We start from the raw sequence: 23,648 nt of genomic DNA, 5'->3' as shown, positions 1-23,648 counted from the left end.
ATACGTCGGTTAGACTGCGAGAGTCCAGCCACAGTAATAAGTAATGACATTTGCAGCACAAAGGCAGCTCCCCAACGAATTGGTGACAAGTATAAAAAGGCAATCTAGCCCGTGTAAGCTTTAAATGTGGTCTGAATTTTACAATTACATGTCCTAAAGCCTGTTATTAGACATGAAGGCAATGAGAAAGAAAGGAGTCATTGCATCACTACTAACACCAATTATAGGAAACATAAATCATTCAAATTTTTGTTCTTTAATAAAAATCAGCCTGAATTGGTGTTTAAAAGGCAGGATCTAGTGTAGGAGCCTAATGGGATAGAAGAAAATAGAGTAATTGGAGGCTGCTGTCTTTTCATTTTCTATGTAAAATTATTTGAAGAGACAGCCAAGAACTTTAAACAGCAGAAACCCAGAAAAGTTGTAATTTGGATGTCTTCAGTTGTGACTTTAATGGTGTTTGCTTAAAGAGCTTTCTTTTATCTCTGCAGACATACTTCAATGACAATATCCTCACACTGATACGGACGTTGGTAACAGGAGGAGCCACACCAGAGCTGGAAGCGCTGATTGCTGAGGAGAATGCACTGAGAGGAGGCTACAGCACGCCCCAGACACTTGCAAACAGAGACAGGTGTCGAGTTGCTCAGTTGGCTTTGTATGATGGGCCATTTGCAGACCTAGGGGTAAGATCATAAAAGAAAAGTAATATCAAGACAGCCGTTCCGTAACTGTTTCATCATCTGCTGAATTTTAAAAAAACGTTTCCATAACAATGAACACGGTGTTCCTCTTTTTTAATTTCTCCCCTGAAAGCCATGGAGTCCACTTGAAATTTTGGGCAGATCTGGTGATACGTTGCTGCTCTCAGTACCAAACTGCCCCTACCCTGATTAAGAAGCAGCTCTATAGGCTATGCAGGCTGAAACCAGAAACGACAATATAAAAGAAATAATTTCTGTAAGGAGTTCCTCAGGTCCCTTCAGTTGCTGGATCCTCCATATCCACCCTGCTAATTTTTTTCAGAAAGACACTAACATTGCTTCATAGAGCCAGTCCCATTAAAAAAACAAACCTGTAGTTCTTCACAGTGTCCAAAGGGATGGGTGAGACCGTTTGGATAAAATCAGGGCTGACCCCAAACCCTATTTCTAAAGATGAGCTCAACCTGAAACTTTGTGGTGATTTGATAGGCTTTTTTTTAATTTGTGTGCCCCTGAACTTCCCCGTTTTGCTAAGACCATAAACATCAGCTTGAATATTCAGCAAGGAAGATTGTATTTTGTTGTTTCCAACCTATCCGAAATCCATACGTGCTAAAAATCATGTGAGAAACTCTTTTTCTGATTTTCCCATCCCAGTACCCAAAATGTAAAAAGCATCTAGACATATAGACACATTTATTTGAACCAAACCGAATTGCCATACCTTGTAAATCTTGCTCAGGCTTTTCCAAAGCATCCATTTCACCATTCATGGTGTTATAGGGTTGACCTTCATTGTAAATTAATCAAATTTTCTGTGATTTTCATGGAACACAGAACTCTCTTCTCCATGAACAGAACTGGTAAATGCAATCTTAAATCAATGGACAGGCTACAAAATTACACACACACAGCCAATCACCCAGAGGAGGATGAAAAAAAGATTTTTAAACTCAAATCATCTCGATAGGATTAACAGATCCTTAATTTGAATGCTCAGATTAACAGTTAGGCAAGTAAAACAGCATTTGCCTGCCGAAGTGTTGATACTTGGGTAGTTAATTTCAGCCTACCTTGAATACCCATAAAATAACAATTAAAGTTATGTCTGCAATTTCCCTTATACAAATTCTGGAGTTGCTGCCATAAAAATGGCTGTTGTGTTCCACCTCTGAGCTGACTACATTTCACTGTTGAGTGAATAAGCCCCACTAGCATGTGGGTCATAGTCATACTGTTGCACTGGCCAACTGTCTGAAACTTTCATTCAGTTGGTCAAAGTAATAATTCTTCTTGAACATTTAATAAAATAACTAGAGGTACTAGGCAAAGGAAAGATGTGATCAAAGTCCAGAGAAGAGCAACAAAAAAGACTTAAGGTCTAGAAAACATGACCTATAAAGGAAGATTGAAAACATTAGGTTCTTTTAGTCTGGAGAAGAGAAGACTGGGGGGGACGGGACATGATAACAGTTTTTAAGTACATAAAAGGGTGTTACAAGGAGGAGGCAGAAAATTAGTTCTCTTTAACCTGTGAGGCAATGACATGAAGTAATTGCAGTAAGGGCAGTTTATGTTGGACATTAGGAAAAACTTTCTGTCAGGGTAGTTAAGCACGGGGAAAAATTGCCTAGGGAGGTTGTGGAATCTCTTTCATTGGAGATTTTTTTAAGAGCAGGTTAGACAAACACCTGTCAGGGATGGTCTAGATAATATTTATTCCTGCTTTAAATGCAGGGAACTGGACTAGAAGACCTCTTGAGGTCTCTTCCACTCCTATGATTTAATGGTCAAATGTTTGAAAGTGGGGATCAAGCCTTCAACCAAATGCTGCAACATTCAGCTAAGTTGGCCATTAAATTAAGTAACCTAAACATATTTTATTTTCAAATACTAGAGAACATCTTTCAATCAGTAACTACAAATATTGTTGCAGCTCCAGCTCTACATTAAGCTAACATCCCCAGGAAGGTTACATTAGATAAGATTAAGATGACTTTTTAGAAAGGATATAAACACTTACATTTCAGGGCATAAAACAGACACTAATTGATGGATTAGGAACTTTTGCTATTGTCAAGTTATTCTATCACTATCCACCATGCACCTCCCTTGGAAGTGTTCAAGATCGGCTATTGGACAAGACAGACCACTGGTCTGACGTAGTATGTCAATTGATATGTTGTTGTTCTATTCTGAGAGTTCCAAGACACTGGGATCCATGGCTATTTGACAAAACTGAATGAATTTGACATCATAACTGTACTGTAATTTTACTAAATACACATCCCATGCAAGAGTTTTAATATGAATATTTTAGCGGTAGTCAATATTGTGTCATGTGATGCAACAGAATTCTGGATTGTCTAAGTCACTGTACACTATTATAAACAGGGTCTTTATTCACAGGAGTTCTGTTCCAAGCTCTGCCACTGTCTTCAACAATCAGCGAACTTATCTGCAGAATGGGTATACTAATTACTTAAACTCACCCTACCTGTATTAGAAGTGCAATCAGAATTCTAATGCAAGATACCAGGAAAACACCAAGTTAGGTCTTTGGGGGCTCTGTTGTTTATCCTGCCTCCATATAACTGCCGTTAAGTAGCACCCTTCACTCATAGCTCTCAAAGTGTAGACAAGCAAACTGCAAAGAATTAATACCAATTCTCAATATGGTACTGAGCTTGAACTTCAGCTGGAGTGCATCAGTGGAGCTAAGCCAATTTACAGTATCTGAAATCTGCCCCATCCATGTCTAAGAGCCAATGAATTATATCTACCCAAATGAAGCTTAATTGTTAACTCATGATAATCCAATGGATTACTTAAAGGGCAACTATTTTATTAGAGTCAATTAATTCAGTATTTCAAAGCAGAACTTATGGGAAAATGTCCCCCTTCATCTCCATCATCTACAAATTATGCTTTTTTGCAAGGTTCTAAAGCAGCACCACTTTGCTCTCCATACTGATTTTCTTTCCCAACAGGCATACTCCCAAAATCGGAGCAAAAAACACCACACGTTCTTAATAATCATTTTGTTGAGACCATGTTTCTCTCAAATGATAGAACATCTATTCTCTGTCCCCAAACCTTATTCTTCTAGTTAAAATCAGAGTCACTCACTGATCGCAAGTTCCCATCAAATAAAATCACTGGGCAATAACATCCTATACATACACAGTTTTGCAATTCAACATTTAGATTAGGGATTTTCTTGACTAATTGTTTCTCATCTGTGACAGGTAAACACCAGATTGTGATTCTGTGCCAAAGTGTGAAACAGACTGAAAATACTCCTCCCCCACACACACACTTTGTTTTGTCTCCTAGGATGGTGGTTGTTATGGAGATCTGTTTTGTAAAGCACTGAAAACATACAATATGCTTTGTTTTGGAATTTACCGATTGAGAGATGCACATCTAAGCACACCTAGCCAATGCACTAAACGGTATGTCTAGACTTTTACTTCTCTTGCTGATTGTGCTTCATTCTTCCTGCTGTGGACAATCCAGATGCCTTGTACAGGGCACAAATAATGTTTAAACAATTTTCTCCATTCCCCAACCACTTTCTATATCACTGTGACATGAATACCTCTTCCAATTCTTTGGTGAGCCTTAGTGGAACTCTAACCAATTCAAGCCATACCATAGAATATTGTTTTATTTGTCTTTTTTAAGTTGACAAAAATGAAGTGGCAGTGTAGCCGTGGTGGTTACACAGACAAGGTGGGTGAGGAAATATCTTTTATTGGCCCAACTTCTGTTGGTGAAAGATACATGCTTTTGAGCTCTTCTAATGACGTAGCAATTTAAATGCTCAGACAGCACCATATCTTTAATTGCATCCTTACTTAGTCTCATTTATGATAACCCAACATATTCTACTTACAATTGCGGGAGGTGGGGGAGGACTTTACTGTTTGCTACATTTAATCAGCAGTAAATTAGTATCATTAATATAGTCCTGATGATGTTCTAACCTGCTTTATTACATAAATTTAACCTCTTCTGTACTTAGATAGTGGCCACAGTTTTCTCTGTGATGGGGCTCAGACTGTGAGAAGCACTGTTCTCGGAGCAATATCATATTGCATAGCTGACATCCTCAGTAAAACTTTCCCATCGGTTTCCTATTTCGGCTAGTTGCATTTTCTCATCATTTCCTTCAGTTAATGGATCAAGACTTGGGGATCTATATGGTTTTCATTGCACAGAAGCCATCTTAATGCAATATTCTGATTGCACAAAGACAACATTTCCATGGGTTTCAGTGGGAGCAGGATCTGGGCCAATGTATGCATCAAAGAGGACCATATTCACTTTGGCCATCAGTTTGCTAAGCTTCTATGAGTAGAGGGTTTTACTTTACTAAACGATAACCACATCACACAAACTCCACTGTAACTGGCCCTAATCTGCACATTCACAAATGCTGCAGAAAGACTCACCACTGAATGGGTAAGGCAAACAAGCAACCCTATCACCCTCTGAGGTGGTTCCTCCAAGTTTAGACTTGGGACATCTTGGATAGAGCAGGGCAGTGAAACTTTGATTGTCACTTTACTGATTGCTAGCTCTTCTGTGGATAAGCAAAATACTTCAATCTCCAAGACTGCCAAGCCAGATCTTTCAAAAGCACTAAATTTACTTGGAGAAAAAAAATGGTAGGGCCAAGTTGTGGCATTCTTGATCAGTTTTTAATGATTTAAGCAAAAAATTCCCATTTACTTACATAAAATGCTTACTGATAATTGTAGACTGACGCCTTACTCAGTCCACAACTATTCAGTAATGTAAAAGAAAAAAACATAATTCTGCTCTTGGATACAGCTTGGGGCCTGCCTTATGAAGTCAGTGAGCACCACATGCATGCAGAATTTCACTGAGAGAGTTTGTAAGCTACCCTTGCCTCGCATGGAGTTGTTTGATGTTGTGAAGCTTCAGGTTAATTGGCAGTTTTTGTTTGCATCTGCAAATGTAGGTATTGTTTTTCTTGCATTTATAAATGCACCTAAAGATCACGGAGACAATGTTTAGCCTTACTGCAGTGTTTATTAATTTATTTTTCCATACACATTCATTATAAAAGAACATCTTTTTTTCCTCTAGTGCTCCTTGACAGTACTTAAATAGACCACCATGGACCACACGTGTAATGCCCTCACTTCAGCAATTATTTAAATGTTTTTGCTAGTGCATTACTGCTGGTTCTTGAGGACGTTAGACTCCCCCACCAATGTATCAGCAAGGTGGTAGAATGAGTTCCAAAGGTGAGGGGACCATGTGGAGAATATTTGGCTCAGAAGCCTCCACTGATTGTGGCAGCCTGACATGGGTGGTCTGTGAGTAGATTGCCAGGTTGTTATACAAGCTAAATATGTATGACAACTAAGGAGGTAGAAGTGCAAAATTTCAGATAAATGTTTCTAGAGGAGATTTTAATGCAAATCTAAAGCCACTTTCTTTTTTGCTTTTCCAGCTATGTTATCACAAACCCACCCTATGAGTTTGAGCTTGTGCCCACAGACTTGATCTTCTGTTTGATGCAATTTGACCACAATGCTGGCCAGTCCCGGGCCAGTCTCTCTCATTCCTCCCATTCTTCGTACTCCTCCAGCAAAAAGAGCTCATCGGTTCATTCTATCCCATCGACAGCAAACCGACAGAACCGCACCAAGACTCGGGACTCCCGGGAAAAACAGAAGTATGTGCAAGAAGATAGACTTTGATATGTGTACCCACCCCTACCGTGTGTGAAACTTGCATCTGCCACCCTTTCCTCCCAGTTGGCGTTTCCCTGTTTTCCTATGGAGTTCTTCTCCCTCCTTTTTTGTACTCATATTTTACATATCTATGACAGTGTGCATGTGATTATCATTTTTATTTCACCACCATAAAACCCTTAAGCACAACAGCAACAAAGCAGACGGACCAAAAGTTATTTATGATGCTAAGGGGGGAAAAAACCTAAACCCATAGGCATGCCAAAAACATAAATAACTCACCGTAGCACCTACTCTACATATCAGAAGATAGAATGTGTTTAGCACGAACACTTGATGTCAGAGTTACACAAAGAAAGTTATTTAATGCAGAAGTGTTGCTGTATTGGGGTTTTTGTTAAAACATACACAAAAGTTAGTACCTATATTTGAAGCTTGGAAGGCTTACCCACTGAAAAAACCAAACTACTGATTGTTTCGCTGAAATAGCATAAGGCTTTCACCATTTGTAGAGATTATTAAGCACCTGCTCTATACCAAAGTAACAGCATCAGAGACTTGTATAAGGATGTTATACTGTCCTTTTAAAGAGAACATCTCCTCTCTTTAACGCTGAAATTTTCCAGGCATGGAGTTGTAAAACTCTAAGTTTAAAAAAAAAGTGTCTAATAGCATGTTAAATTATTATTCTTTCTATTTATACTGCCACATGAGTAGCTACATTTTCGTTCACTTTTGACATTTGGGATGAAAAGCCATATGTTTCTTGGATGTAAGTGATTAAAAACTGCTTTCCCAGTACTTTTACATCTTTGAAAAGGTAACTAATTCACCTTATGTACAGAGAAGAGAAAGTATTTTTCAGTATCATCCCCTAAGCATCAGTCTTCAGGGGACTTTACCTCCTGATGGTAGTTTAACTTTGTCAAGTTTGATATAGACCCTTCATTAAATGTCCTAATTAATAGGAGGAAATCCTGGACTGTGTTCTGGTTTGTGAAGGGTGCATGCCAGCAGTGCCCCACACATTAACCTATATGTATTCCCAAACCCAGTAGTGGCTACTCATGGACTGGAGTGGAGCAGAAGGAAAGATGCTGTGTGCTAGGCTGCTCCTAACCACAATATTGGAGGAGTACTGTAATACTTGCAGTGCAGCCGCCGCACTTGCCAGAATTTGGATTGCTTACCAGTTATTCAGTTAGCTAAGCTAAAGTTGTGGCAGAAAATTAAGATAGAAAGCCACAAAAATGTATTTTTCAAACCTGTTTTAAATGCTCTGGGGAAAAGGATGCCATGAAATCATATCACCTACTTCATTTGTGCCTGGCTGCCCAGCACAGAAGGTGTATCTCTAGGAAACATATGCAAGAGGAGGAGTCGCATGGTAGCTGCCAAACAGCAAGAGGTGTTTTTATGGTTAGTGCTGTTTTTTCCCCTCTCTTCTCCCCAAGCATGGTAATTTTGGAGCTTTGCTTGCTGTGTGAATCAACAATGAAGTCAAGCACTTTTACTGACAAAACCTGGTATGGTACAACTGGGGCTACCCACAGTGCAGCATTAAGAATAATGATTGGAATGAGAAGTGTGTGTGTGTGTGTGTGCGTGTAATCAAATGCAGCTGCAAGTCTGATCGGGGAAGGTATTTCAAATTATGTTTGTCCCTCATCCCAAAAATCCTTGTATATAAAGACAAATTCAGGTATTCTTTGAAAATAGTTATGAAGGTTTGCCCTAAGAACACTCATAACTACAAGGCTGTGCCAGTTAAAGTGCTCAACAGGAAATTTGACAGTTTAAAAGCATTGTAAAACTTACATAGCTTACTTCTCTTTCTAAAGTGCAACAAGGATGAATAGAATGGGCCAAGGTATGACAATTAATGGTTCTGCATGACCTAGCAACTGCTGTGGGTTTCCTTCTATAACCTTGTCCTTGTGAAAACTTTGTGGAATTAAAAAAAAAAATGAGAAACTTTATTCAGTTATTGGTTTATTTTTTTAATTCTTTTGCTTTTTTTTCCCCCTAAATCAAAAGTAAAACTGGCTGCTGCTGCTGTTGCTCAACCCTATTTTATTTTTATCCTCTCATCTGCTTGCCTTTTAATTGCACGTGTCCACATCTAACCACCTGCACAGTAAAAATGTTTACCTATTGCAGACATCATTTTAACTTGCCAAATCCTCATTTCCATTCCACTTCTCTCCCACACCCTTTAACGAAGTTCATGAACATTATATTTGTTAGCAGCTTTCACATGCTTTTCTGTTACCATTTCATCTCATTGACTAGGGAGTTAATATGGAATCAGTTGTCACAAACTTCTATGCATGCACAATTATGCAAGTACTGTTTTTCAAATATGATCATTTCTGTCTTAGACAGAAAGCGATAGACAATTAGAAAACCAATTTGTCCACTTTGGGAACAGAGCAGAAAATGAGACACTAAATATGAGATCCACCATGGCCTTACTAAGGACTAATTCTCCATGGGAATTTTGCCTAAGGCAGGAGGAGTGAAAAAGGACTTGAGGACTGGGCCAAATACTTTTTTATTGCTGTCAATATACAGCATGTTGAATCATATATAGGAAACTATGAGGATTTTTTTTTTACAGTGGACAACAGAGACTGTTGTCCTTTGTATATAACAAATACTGGAGTGTTTAAACCAGATTGGGGCTCTCTAGCCTCAAAAATATTTTATAACGTTTTCAATGACACTATGGAAATTTTCCATCACCCCAGAGATCTAGAGCTACCCAAAGTCAAGAATTGCTGTCACCCTCCATTTCTAACTGCTACTCCTGGTAAACGCATTGTTTTCTTTTACAAATATAAGGACCACATTAACTATTGGTGTAAGACGGCATAACTCCATTGATTTAAGCTGAGTTATGGCAGCATTAAATGAATTTGTCCCAGAATATATACATAAAAATGTTTGGTTTAAAGTACTCTGCTCCACCCCAAAGGTGAAAAATTGTATAAAAGGTAGAAGATTGCAATGTTGTGTGTCTTGTATTTGAAACTCTGGTTAAAGAATACTCCTGTAAAGGAAAAGCCAGAGGGAGTTGTATTCCTACAGGAACAATTACGTGAAACTCTCAGGTTTCTATGGTAACAGGCCTTTCCATGGTTCAGATATTGAGCTTGTTTAGGTGCTTTCTGTAAATTTCGTAGTTTTTGCTGTACTCTCTCTTTCCCCCATAGCAAGTTAGGCACATAAGCCCACCAAATATGAAAGTGCCCCATCCATTATACCCAGGGGTGAAAGTAAGGCGGTACGGGCCAGTACGGCGTACCGGTAAAAAGTGGCCGCCTGTACCAGCCCATACCACTGACTTTAAAGCACTGGCGGGGTCCCTACTGGCAGGGCCGCCGCCAGGGGGTGGGGTGGGGGGCGCAAAAGGGGCAGTGACGTTAAAGCGCTGCCGCGGCAAAAAGACCCTACTTAAAGTGCTGCCATGGCAGTGCTTTAACATCGTCCCTGCCCCTTTTGCCACACACCCCCCAACTGCCAACAGTGGGGCCGGGGGGCAAAAGGAGCAGCTACTCTGGGCCCTTTACGTCACCGCTGGTGGCGTGGGCGGGTTGGCTGGGGGACACTGCCCCCCCAGCCCAGCCCCTTCCGTGGGGGGTAAAGCTGCACCTTCCCCAGTACCGGTAAGAGAGAAATTTTACTTTCACCCCGATTATACCACTACCTTGCAAAAACTGTGATTTCCTTCCTATTCTGCATTGCCAACTGGAGTCTAAATAACTTGTATCATGCTATAAAAAAGTAAATATTAGGTACCAATGTGCATCCATTAGGCTGACAGACAAAGGGCCAAGATCCTGACACTGGCTGAGCAGGCCTCCACTCCCTCTGAAGTCAGCAGGCCCAACCTTGCCTTCCCTGTAAAGGCAAAGCTGCCATTAACACCAGAGGGAATTAAACACATCTGCTCCCAAACACATCACTTTTTTTACAAATGTGTGCGTGTGCAAGTTTGTATCATCTATTCAACCATTAGCGGAGTCCGTCAAACCTTGTAGGATATTTGCAAGGAGAGCTGTATTAGAACCAGTCAAAAAAATTCACAACTAATGAGAGCAGTTTCACCAAGCTGCAAATTGATTATCATAAAATACTCCCCTGCCAAACTAACAATCCTGGGTGGGTGGGGAAACTTCTAATATTTCCTAGTTAGGAAGCAACTGCATGCAAGATTGTCTAACACCACAATTTAATTTTAAGTAGGCTGCCTATATTGTTACCTTTTTGTTATGCTCTTAGCTGTTTTTTTTCTGTATCAGCCGAGAAAATATTTTGCTTTAACACATTAGCTCCAAACCACAGCTTGCAACAAGAGTATGCTCTGAATTACCCCCTATGGCTGTACAGTATCTTCCTTGTCTCACCTCTGGGGATGGAGTCTTCTGAAGGCATGCTCATGGATTTAGGGATTAGCACTTTCACAACTAAAAGTGAACACGCCAACATAACCACAATCATCATTGCCAGTCCCTGACACTATATGCTAACTAAATATGGGTGAACCCTGAATGGGTCCATTCATGTAACACACTCGAACCACATTTTTCAGGGTCAATTTGAAGCAGATGGCATCAACCCCAGGCTCATTTGGGGGAATCCACTGATCTCAAGCCTCCTAAGAAACCTAATGCCCAGACACCCCTCCCCCCCCCACTTCCCTTCCACCTACCTTTGTAGTCTTCCAGAGGGTCTGCTTCCCCTTTCCCCCGGCCCGGGTCTGGTGGTGGTCTCCAGGAAGTATCACTTTTCCATGGCAGGTGATGTTTTTGAAAGGGCCTGTAGCAAAGGAAGCAGGAAGTGCCCCCAAGTTAGAACATTGGACGTGCCCTTGCAGCGCCACAATAATAAGAATTCTGAGCTAGTCCATGTTTGCCAGCTACTGTGCTGGGGTTTCTGGGACATCTACCTCCCTGGCCCAGCTGCCAGAGCAGTAGCATGTTCCCCACTATACTACAAGGCGGGGGGGGGGGGGGGGGGGGGCGGAGTGAGACACACCTATCTGAAGCGTATTTGGATTTGGCTTGGCCGGGGGGGGGAGCCGCTTAAGCAGCCACCAAGCTGTAGAACCTGCTGTGAGCGAAGGGGCTATTCTGCACCCCCTGGAGACTGAAAAGTGAGTCATAGATTCATAGAATAGAATATTAGAGTTGGACGGGACCTCAGGAGGTCATCTAGTCCAACCCCCTGCTCAAAGCAGGACCAATCCCCAATTTTTGCTCCATTTCCCTAAATGGCCCCCTCAAGGATTGAACTCACAACCCTGGGTTTAGCAGGCATTGTTAAGGAACATAAAGGGGTAAGACCACTCTACCCTTGACAGCGTCAACACCCAAATATCAGCATCTGCAGTGTATTTTATTAGAGGTGGCATCAGGGGCTGTTTCTAACTAGCTCCCCAGTTGACACCCCCCTCCCCCCCCCCTTCAAGCTACTGATGTAGTGAGATTGCACATGTTCCTCTCCCCACACACAACATATTCTGTAAGACTGGCTATGGGCCAGGATGCTCAGCTGCTGTGTTACAGCATTTTCTTTTATGACTCCCAGAAACATTAGGGAAAACTTTTATCGCTGAAAATTCCTTTTACACAGGTACATACATCTTGCAGGTGAGTGTGGTGTTCAGTGTCTTTCATAAAACCCATGTCCCAGCCAAAGGACACTCAGGAACAACAATAAAAGTTAGTCTCTGGGTGAATGGTGTGAGGCAACAGACCTAATCTGAACACCAATCCGTAACCAAAATCAAAAAGTGGTTTTGGTTTGCGAAAGTAATTGTATTATTTTTCTTCAAAATTAAAAAGGCCATAGTTGCTCATGTTTCTATAGCAAGCTGATCACTAGGTAGGGGCAAGAAGAAATCCACCCCAAACTATTATGTGTATTAGGGAACTTTAGGCCTCCCTGAGAAACACTCACTACTACAGGCCGTTGGACTTGGTTTTGTATGGCAACTGTTATTAAATCTGAGGTGCTTAGATAAAGGGCCATATACGCAGATGTCTAGCTAGATTTAACACACTCAGCACACACCTGAAGAACATCCCTATGTGGAACTGTCAGACAGGGAAGAATAATTGACTTGCCCAAGGTTACACAGGAAGTCTATGGTGAGAACTGAACTCAGATCCCCCAGGTCCTGTACTTTAACCACTAACCTAGCCTTCCTCCCCACTTTTGTTAGCCTTACACTAAAGTTTTTATGGATGGATTTAAGGAAAGGCAAGGTGTGTCATTTAGGGAGAGCAGGAGGCTGTTCCAAGCACAAAATGATTGTGAAGCCAAAACTGAGAGAAATAAAAGAAAAGAATATAACGACTGAGAGAGGGTGTAGGATGAGATGAGAGCAGAATAGTATAGAGGCCTGAAGATAAGGCTGAGCAGAGCTTGAATCTGGTTCTGAAGGAGAGAGAAGGTGGCTTTCAAGGCAGTCTGGCCATAATTTGGTCAGAGAAGGAAGATGATCTGAGCAGCAAAGACATAAAAGGTAAGGAGCTGATGAGTCCCAGCACCTGAAACAAGAGAGGACCATGCACGGGTCAGAGTTTCAGCATTAAGGAGTGATGGAATTAAAAAGCAAAAAAAAGGAATGTACAAGTAGTTTTCTATATTTTATATACAGAATGAATGCAAAAGGGAATTGACAGCGTCTGTACTTTTAAAGGTCAGCATGAATTGTACCGTGAAGACTAATATATTAGCAATTACCTAGTGTAGCTGCTGCAAATTTCAGGGAAAGCTGGGTAGATGGAAAAGCTTTTCATCTGCTGCTGGAAGGAGAGGGGACACAGTTCATCCTCGTCCTTCGCACCACCACCATTTCCTCCTTCTGACACCAGGCGATTGGAATAACTTTCACCAAGTTCTCTTTGTAAACAAAGTGTGGGAGCGGTATGCAAAAAAGTCAGATAAAAGTACACAATGCTTAACTTGCCTCAAAATCATTTAAAACACAAACCATTTGAAAACTGTTAGTTTGAAATTGTTTGTGAGATCTTGCAAGGCTTTTAAAACATGATAACCATCACACTTTACACCTCTCTGAAAGGTTAGTTTAATCGTAGATCACACAAAATTGGTTTCCACAAATGCATAATGGTTCATGTGTCACACTTGAACTAAATGGTTTTTTAAATGGAGCTGAAATTATTTTGATGTGTACACATTCCCAGATTTTTTCCCCTACACCCTTTCGTAAACCAGCCCACATCAGGCTTTCCCTTAAAGTCTCATTAATAATTCAAATGTTCTGATGACTTTAAAAGATCTATGGAATTGAAGCTTTTTTTAAAAAAAATACTGCTTGACAAAAAGATAAATGAATGTAGAAAGAAGCAGTAGGAGTCTGGCAAGCTGTAGATCATTTCAGAACAGATTGTAACTTTATCATTCTGTCAGGAAGAATAATTTAAAGCACTTAATCAGTTAGCTTCACTGTGCAGGATGTAACATTAGGAATTCCTATCGTTCAATCTGTTCAAATCAAAGGGAGCTTAATTATAATAGGTAAGGGGGGGGGGGGGAACTGAACATTGTTCAGACTCAGACAACTTTACTGGGAAAGGGAATAAGCACCCTGACCTGCAATGAGTATGACTTTTTAAAAGGATCTAAGATGACAGGAGAAAACAATGTATTAGCCTTGACTTGCCTTCAATGGCAGGGCATTAATAACTGCTTTTATAATCGTTTAAGGTTTTAATTAAAAGCTCTAAAAGAATACACAAGCATCAAATCCACTAGAAAAAAATTTCAGACATGGATGGATGTCTACTGATAGGTACCCAAAAGCTGTATCCATTGGGTGCTCAGCACTTCTGGAAGTCTGCCCACCTATTTAGGCACCTAAATTTAGGCATCCATGTTTGAAAATGTTGTCCTTATTTCCTGCTGTTCCATTTGAATAGCATCATCTCTGCTTCCTCTCCTGAACTCTTTAGTGTTCCTGTGCCTTTTTTTTTTTTTTTTTTTTTTAAAACAGCCACCACGTTCCAGTCCAGGCTGCATTTCCATGATGAGCAAAGTGTTAGTTTGTATAATACACTCTGGCAGTGAAGTCTGGGGGAATCCCCTTTGGGAGGAAACGGCCACATAAATGTAAGCCCACCATCAACATAAGAAACAAGAATACATAAACACCAACCAAATATGCTGTAACTAAATTCCATCCCTAGGGCCAATCCCCTCATTTATTTCAGGGGAAAACAAAAGAGTGGGGAAAGGAGAGGTATCACACAAAAATGCTTCCCTGTAATTAAGAAGTGACTTTAGCAGCTCTGCTCTATAAACAATTTAAGGAAAAAGTCTAGTTATATTTAGGATTTTCTCATACAGGACTTTTAACAAGTTTTATTCACAGCTGAACAGTGCAAGGGGTGGATCTACCACAGCGGAGACATCAAAGTCTTATGCAAGTAAACAGCAAACTGCACTTTTTTGGTCTCTCAATATTCCCCCACTCCCTCAAATTTCAACTCTAAAATTGTTACTATATTCATGCAAATGGATACTGAACACAGAGAAAGGAAAAGTCTCCCCATTTCTCTTCCCATTCTTTGCCTGTTGGTCCCCCCGCTTCATCTGCCATGCTTCCATTCACCATTCATTCATTCCATTCAGACTAATGTAATATTGGGGCTGGCACCTGGTCCAGTCATCTGAACCATCTGTATCTGTATACAATGGGATAATTCAGCAGCACTCAAGCAGCCAGGTTGACAATATCAAAACATTGGCCATTACATCCAGGAACATACCCAGTCCCCACTTTGAACCTCTTTGTATTCTAGTGCCAAACCCCGAGGAAGGATCTGAAATATTTCCCACATCACTAACATGGTTTTTCAGATTCATCCAGAAATTACTGAATTTCTAGTAAGGGCTGGAAGCAGAAGTGCGAGAAATCATGGGCTTGTATGTGCCAGTTGTGCAGACCCATGAGGTTCAAATGGTTCAGAGAAATCTGAATTTTCAGGTACGTCCGTGAACCAAACAAACCTCCCAAACCTTAGGAGAGTATCCCAGCACTAACCACATTATGCTCCCAGCTTCTAATTTCATCCTTTTTATTTCTGATAATAGCTTAGCATACTTTAAAAATCTTGTACATTCAAACAACCCAGCAAGCTGCCAGTTTTCTTTAACCCTTTACTACCAACCCTGTAAACATCTCCTCCTCCTTTTATAATATGTGTTCTCAGGTGTATTAATCTACCACACTCTGCTGCTAGCAATTATTCAATGTTACCCTCTATTGATTGCCTTTCGTCTATGAACTTTACTGACTGCTTTTTGCACTGCACTAATTAAACTTCTCATTTTCCCTCCTTGTTCTGTCTCTATCCATTTTGCTCTTTAGCAGAAAAGAAATGGTTTACAGATGAGCCGGATAATGCATATCCCAGAAACATTCAAATCAAGCCCATGAGCACTCACATGGCCAATCAGATCAATCAGTATAAATCTACAAGCAGCTTGATACCACCAATCAGAGAAGTTGAAGATGAATGTTGACTCACAGGAGGCCAGAACTATTTTTTTAAAAGCCTGACAAACTTCATGAATGGTGATGTGACATTTATTTCTCTTACATGCCGACCCACTGGTGGAAAAGTTATGAAGGGCGAGTGTTATGGAAAACTAAAGTAGACAGATCTTTGTTTGTCTGCCTTTAATATTGCTTCCATGTATTTTGGAAACTATTTCATTTATAAATGAACATAATCAAAAATAGTCATGTATAGCCTCTAGCATTTTAAATTATTTTTATTTATTAGAAAGAAAATATATTTTTCTTTTTTTCATTGTCAGGTTTTTTTCCCCCCTTAAAACAGCTGCATATATGGCCAGACTCCTAAAAAAAAATTTTTTTAAATCTGCTCTTGCTATCTCTCATCTTTGAGGAGAATGATGGTCACAATTATGACGAAATGTAACCAAGGGAGATAAATAATATATTAAAAAATACAAGATCCAACTTGTATTTTAATAAATCTAAAAAAAGAAAAAAAGAACAGTTCACCAACATGTTTCTTTACTGGAGACTATGTATTTTGTTCAGCATTGACACCAGCTCTTAATAAACTGAAACATATTTATTTTCAAAGCTGAAAGTCATATTTTTGTAGAATTAACATTCTTTCTGAACTATTCATCGTTTTATTACCATATACAGCAAAGACCTTCCTAACGATCATCTTAAGCACCGGTAAATTTAAGGTCCAAAACAACCAAAACCATGCATTGGTAACTTTCTATGACAATAGGGTAGTGAACATTAGTGTAAAACAAAGGGCATGCAGATAAGATGCTCATAATGGCACTTTCTTATAGGTTGCAAAATGTGCAATTCTGCTTTGCTTCATGTTGCATATTATCAATCAGCACTTGCCGACTCATGGAGTTCAACCTTGGAAAATCCTCTTCTTTTGCCAGGTTTCTGAGTATTTTAATGCAGGGTGTCTAAACAGTGCATCAGATCATGATATTCTAAACTCACTCATCTACTATATTTAACTGAGTTCTTGTTTAAAACTACTGGAGTTGGGCCTGAACCAAACTTTATCTGAGCCAAACACTCCTTGAAATGTGGCAAAGTTTGGGTCCATAGCACAATTTTGCTGATGGCCCATGTTTCAGCAACAGATAGAATCAAACGCCCAGCTCTGAGCACACCTGCACTTTAGGTGAGTTCAGATCAGGGTACAAACTCTGCAGCTCAGGCTCATGTCTACAGTGTCTCAACTTGTTCTTGCCAGTTCATTTCTGTAAAAATCTTTTAAATGTTATTGTTTGCTTATTTCTTTAAGTTGCTGGGACTCCACTCATAAAGGTCCAGTGATAACCAAAACAAAACAAAAGCAATGAATGTATTTAATATGATAACTTACAAAAAGCCGTTGAAAAGCTGCCTACAGTGAAATCAATTGTATCAGCAGTTTCACAAAGTGGCCAACAAGCTTTATAGCCATCAGACAAAATTGTGATGTTTCATATCTGTGCTGCAGTATGTATTCACCCAGGCATTTGATGTTCTAAGCGATTTAGCAACTCTCTCAATTTCAAATTAACATTTGATACAACTGGATGAAAGAATGAGCTACTGAGGATAAAAAAGGCCCCGCAGGAAAAGAAAGGTAGGGTCCCATTGCGCAAGTTAATTTTAGGCTTTGTACTTTTGCAGAGTTGTAAAAAACCAAGATAAAACATACTGTGGCACTATTATCATTAGAGAAATATCAGTGAGTCAGACACATACAGAGCAGATGAATTTACTGTGGAAAAAACCGTCCACTATATAATCCAACATTTAAGCTAAACTATCTCAGCTTCAATGTTTGTTCACTGGCTGCAGTACAAATGTAACCATAATGCCACCTAAACAGGCTTTATTCTGGAGTGACTTTTTGGACTGTGACTACTTTGTTGTTACATTTTGTAGATTAGCTATTTTAAAAAAAAATTAACAAGAATTGTGAATATAATGTATGTAAAATTGGATTGTTTAAAAATATTTATAATCACTATCCTATGAAGAAACAAAATAACTTGAGCAGTTTTTATTAATATTTAACCCATTTCGCAATACCCAAAATAAAGGAAGAATCTGGTGGTTTTGATTTGTTACCACTTTAGCTAATGGCAGGCTATAATTTGCATTCTGGTTTTGCATTGGGTCACTTTAAACCTTTCCTTTAAAGTCAGTACTCCTTTTTCATTCATGAACTGCAATAATTTTATTACCACAGTAAAAAGTTGGCCTCAATCCCAATAGAATTGTTGAAATTTGTGTCAATCTTAGCCAAATACATTTGATTTTTATAGGTCACTTTTTTATGGCAGGCATAGGAAATTATTTCTGTAACATTCAACTTAAGAGTACTTAAAATTATTGTGCACAGTGCCATTTCTTAGCATCCTTCCTTTCAATAAAAACTTTATCATATACATGAGAATAAAAAAAACCCCACCAACATTGCCAAGGCCTGTATGTCTGTGTCTGCTGTTGAACTAATACCCAGTGTGACTGCCACTATAACGAAGTCTTGGGCAACACAAGACCCAGATCTATTAATACAGCTAACAGCCATAGCATCCATGTATACAAACAGATGTGGGGGCTGTAAATAATTAACAACAAACATTTCCTCCTCTTTCCTTTGATTACTAAAGAGTTTTTGAGGCAAAGGTCTGGATTTGGTAAGTTTTTGACAGACGTAGAACACCTGGGGCAGAGGTGAACTGTCGTACATATACAGTATACTGTATTCAGTAGAACCATGTATAGTTAATTATATGGAGGACAGGAAAGTTCCAGTTTTTAGATCTTTTGCAATTAAAAACAATGGTCAAATGGAGGCAATGTGTGTGCATCTGAAAGCTCTGTCCTCTATACCCATCCTGGGTCTGTCCTGTCATTTATTCAGTGCAGTAATTAGAGTTGGGACAGGTCTATTAAATCTATCCCTCTGCCATGACAAGATGTAGTCCCCCGATATAGGATGTATCAAATACTGAACTGATAATTCATTGGTCAAAAGGCCATGAAGCTGCAATACAATCTGTGTATGTGTGCATGCGTACATGTGTGTGTGTCAGTCATCAGGGCCCCTCAAGCAAAGTGACTACTGGAATGTCACAGGGCCTAATTCTCATTTGAGACAGACACGCCCAACTCGTGCTTTCTTGAATGGGAGCCCAGTGCACCTGGCTAAGGGCAGAGAGATAGATCGGAATCACTGAAGGTGTTGTTCACCCTGCTGCAGAGGGCTAGCAAAAAAGCTCTCAGAACTACTTAAGCCCTGCACCAGGGGAGCAGCTGCATCTCTACATTAGCAGGGACATAGGGAGAAGGCCACATGATCTGCAGTAATGAGGACCCAGAGCAAACCTACCAAGCCACACAAGTTGCATGGAGGAGCTGATGTCTCTATTCCAGCCCTGAGGCTGGAGAAGCAGCTGCAGGTGGGTAGGCGGACTGCACCAGCCCACGTTGAAGGTGAGGGTGAATTTTGTCTTATCCCAACTGACGGTATAGTCAGCCAAATAAAGCCCTATGACTCAGGCTTTATGCATGTGACACCATGTGACAGGAATTTTTCACCCTTAAGGAAATAGATGACTGGATAAATGAGGCATGCTGGTTTATAAGGGAGACACCTTTTCCTCTCCACACACATCTTGGTAATGTGCAATGATGCGGAAGGAAGTAAAGAAAAATATATTATATTTTAAATGAAGTTTTGATAAAATATTACATTTCTAAAAATTTGCCAGATGACAACTTGGGTCTTTTAAGCGTCTGAAGTACATAGAGAAAAAACAAATGAAACAAGCAAACTCTATTTGTGAAATAGCCCTTAGGAATTTTGCAATAATCGGATGCATAAATTACTGCACAACAAGAGCAATAACTTACAAATAGTAATTATGCATGTTTTCACTGCCTGTTTGCATATTATACAATCCATAGCTATGTTAGCTATGGCCCCATTATAGATATCCCAGTCTCAACGTTACTGTACAAAGCCATACCTCCTTAACTGGAATCACATTGACAACGGCTTCAAGAAGCCAACGAGTTTTGAAATAAACTTGTATTCAATGTTCTAGCAAGTATTACTGCACATTCCCCTACCCTGATATAAGTTAATGTCCCTGCTTTGTTTCTATTTTTTTAAATTATGTTCTGAAAGCAAAACAAATAAAGGGAAGGGAGGGAGGGTGCGTGCAAAGGCTTTTAGAGTGCTTTGCATGGCCCACATAGCTTTCATTGGTTTGGGCAGGAAACTCTTATCAATGTCACTGAGAGCTGTATGGGAAAATCTAGGGAAGAGTGTGTTTCTTATGGTTCACAGTTTGCTAGCTCTCTTCCACAGCACCAGTCTGTAAAATTTTGATGCTGCTTTTAAATCAAGTACTAAGATAGGAGCCCAACTGGTACATAAAAATCCTGATAACTAAGGCCCTGATACAGCAAAGCATTTAAGTGAGTAGATAGTTCCACTGTATTAGCCACATTCAAGTAAATGAGACTATGCACTTGCTTAAAGTTAAGCACATGCTTCGAGTCCTTTGCTGGATCTGGGCCAAACTGAAGACATCTTCAACCAGGTTTTTTATAGGGTCTGTTATAATTTATTTTGTGTGTTTTCAGATCTTCAACAGAAAAAAATGTTTTTACTTTAAATATGACCCACTGCAAGTCATGGGTACGAACACAATGTTCACAAAGGTATAACATAAATAAAATACTAGCATAATTCAGGTGTGTTCAGTCTGAGTGAAATTCTCCACTGTGCAGAGTTGTCAACACAAGGCCCATGGTACAACTTACGCTTTGAGATGTTAAGTGCCTTGTGTTTCTCCAGGGGGGAGAAGTTCATCCTAAATGAGACAGGACATTATACTAAAATCCAGAAATTAGCAAGTCTGTACCTTTGCAGAAATGTCATATGGTTATATGCTTTAAAAACCTTTGGCCACAGAGATTTGAGACCAGTCTCAATCTTTGCTTTCACAAGAAGTAAAATTTACACCTACTTTTATTTTGTACAGTGGGATAGTTTTTTCATCTCTTATTTTCCTTCAATGTGTGTTTACAATCCCAGTTTTTAGGTCTTTTTCTGTTCAACATATATAAGCTTCTTTTCCAGGTTCTCTGATATTTAGCAGGCATATTCATTTGCAGTTTTTTCTAATTAACAGCATTATGCATACTCACACATCTTGCACAGAAATCTAGTGATATGGCACATAAAACAAAGTAAAAACTAGCTATTGAATAATCTATAAACTGCAGTAGTCTATATATCCAAATAAACTCTAGTGGATTATATACCAAAAGGATAAGGACCTATCTACCTAACCTATTTTTGAACTACTAAAAATTATGTTTAGAGTCAGCCTTAGCAAAGAATTAGAATAAACCTCTTTTATTACTTTCAGAGTAACAGCCGTGTTAGTCTGTATTCGTAAAAAGAAAAGGAGTACTTGTGGCACCTTAGAGACTAACCAGTTTATTTGAGCATGAGCTTTCGTGAGCTACAGCTCACTGCATCCGATGAAGTGAGCTGTAGCTCACGAAAGCTCATGCTCAAAAAAACTGGTTAGTCTCTAAGGTGCCACAAGTACTCCTTTTCTTTTTATTACTTTGTTCCTCATTACAGGAGTATGATAAATATCCATACAATACTGCCCCATTCATACGTCTAATCCAGAACCTGTTGAAGTTGACAGAAGACTCCCATTGATTCAATGAGCTTCAGAGGAGGCCTGCATGAACAAAAGAATGTAGGCACTCAGGGGCACAAGAATAAATGGAGAAATTTCTGCAATTTTTATTGAATTTATTTATTTATTATTTGAGACTGAAAAGTGGGTATGGGAAGTTTTCTGGTAACCAGAAGATGAGTTTAGGGAATCTCACCAACATGCCAGCTGAAAAGAATCCTGTCCTACATTTCTTTTAAGCAGCACTTAAAAATCCCCGCCCCCCCCCCGGATATTGTTTGAGATACATATGTCCAGCAACTGCAACATCTAAAATATCTGCCTCAAAAATAGTGGAATTAAAATTCTAAATTCTTGTGAAATTCAAAGTTGGCCTCTCTCCTACCCATACCCCACAGAAAACACATACAGTACATATATATAATGTATGAAAGCATTTGCCATTATAACCATTCCTTGAAAACAATTCCTTTAAACTACCTATGGTGTTAAGGCTTACAGTTCAGAAAGAAAAAGGAGCATGACTTCATCATTTTTCTTTTTACCAAGGATCGGTGAGAGAGAAAAAATGCTGGTGCTCAGAAATGATCTACCTGACTTTGTCATATGTAATATCCAGCGATAAATATATTGTCTTGTAAAAAGGGTTTGTACATAACTTGTACATGGTTTCATTTTGTATTTTTCTCAGATTAAAATTTATGTATTTGTGTTCTAAAACAAGGAGTGAGCGCTGCATTTTTGTCATCGGAATGGATATCTCACAAAGTATTATGCAACATTATATATCAAACCTACCAATAACAGTGCAACCTGACAGGTAATAATACTATTTTGTATTTACATAGCAGCTTTAACCTGGGAATCACAAAAGGCGCTACCAAACTAGGAACTAACCAAACTACCTGCTCATACCAGTCGTCCAACTAGCATGGCACCCTGTGTCCACTAGTGGTCAGTAGCAGATACTTTGGAGGAAGATGTGAAAACCCTGTGGACAAATTCCCAAAACCATGCCTATGAGATAAATTTCCTTCCAATCCCCGTATATATGAGAGATTTATATCCTGGAGTAATTTAGCTAAACTAACCATAGAAGACATTCTCTCCTCTCATTTTTAATAGTTCTGATAGTTAAGTGAATGCTAGGTTTGCACACATGGTGATGAATTTGAAGGATGTCTAATCTCTCCTTGCACCAGTGGTTAAAATTCACAGATACACTTTGGAGTGTGCTTATCTCCTTATATAGCTATCAGAAGAGGAATCAAAATTTGGCCCCAATCCTGAAAGCACCTACATAGGTGCTTAACTTAAAAAAGGTAAATAGCCCCTTTGAAGTCAACAGAACCACTCATGGGCTTCAAGATAAGCACAGTTTCCAGGATGGGGCCCTGGAATTTTAAAAATAGCTTAGTGACTATATAAGAAGTTACACCTTGGATGGACATCATACCAGTCCCAGATGCGTAATTAAGAACAATCCAGTATTATCTTGTTTGATATTAAAATGCAGTCAATTCATTAAAGAAAAAGACTCACACAGCTCAGCATGAAAGAAATTCACCTCAGTGACAAAGGCCTGCAAAAGCTCATCTGCACTGAACATTTACCGGAGGGTTTAAATTGTTTGAAGGACCTGGTATGGGACCTCAGCACTGTGTTGAATTTCACCCTATATTGATAAGTGATTACAGTAAAGAATAGATGAATGGTCTGGAGGGACTGAGCAACAAAATGGTTCAGTGCACTAGCTTCTAGAGCCACATTCAAATCAAGATGGCCTCTCATTTTAGCTCCTAATGGATGCTGGTCCATTTCACAAAAGCTCAACATTATTTGGCAAGATTGGCAGCCTGTATCCGGAACTGGAATAGCATGAATGCGGAAGGGAAGAACTGAAGTATATTAGCAAAGCTTTGTGGAGAAATTTATA

At 39.5% G+C, this 23,648-nt stretch overlaps 1 protein-coding gene across 41 annotated transcripts in view; it reads left to right on the top strand.

Annotated features, from left to right (window-relative positions):
• Positions 1 to 22,435, top strand: part of KCNMA1 (potassium calcium-activated channel subfamily M alpha 1) — an 835,052-nt gene extending 812,617 nt beyond the window's left edge. For 18 of the 41 annotated variants that reach the window (XM_043551031.1, XM_043551030.1, XM_043551023.1 and 15 more), the window contains 5 exons: positions 492 to 686; positions 4,041 to 4,159; positions 6,193 to 6,417; positions 8,278 to 8,306; positions 15,840 to 22,435. In XM_043551031.1, coding sequence (XP_043406966.1) covers positions 492 to 686; positions 4,041 to 4,159; positions 6,193 to 6,417; positions 8,278 to 8,306; positions 15,840 to 15,994 — 723 coding nt within the window. In that variant the 3' untranslated portion in view covers positions 15,995 to 22,435. Of the gene's footprint in view, positions 1 to 491; positions 687 to 4,040; positions 4,160 to 6,192; positions 8,450 to 15,839 lie in introns of those variants that run through there. The other 23 variants (XM_043551028.1, XM_043551054.1, XM_043551040.1 and 20 more) reach the window with 6 other exon arrangements.
• The last annotated feature ends 1,213 nt before the right edge of the window (positions 22,436 to 23,648 follow it).

This window comes from Chelonia mydas, chromosome 7 (assembly GCF_015237465.2).
Source record: "Chelonia mydas isolate rCheMyd1 chromosome 7, rCheMyd1.pri.v2, whole genome shotgun sequence".
In the NCBI taxonomy this organism is placed as follows: domain Eukaryota; kingdom Metazoa; phylum Chordata; order Testudines; family Cheloniidae; genus Chelonia; species Chelonia mydas.
Note: the sequence above shows the minus strand (reverse complement) of the source record. Positions and strands in the feature narration are given on the sequence as shown.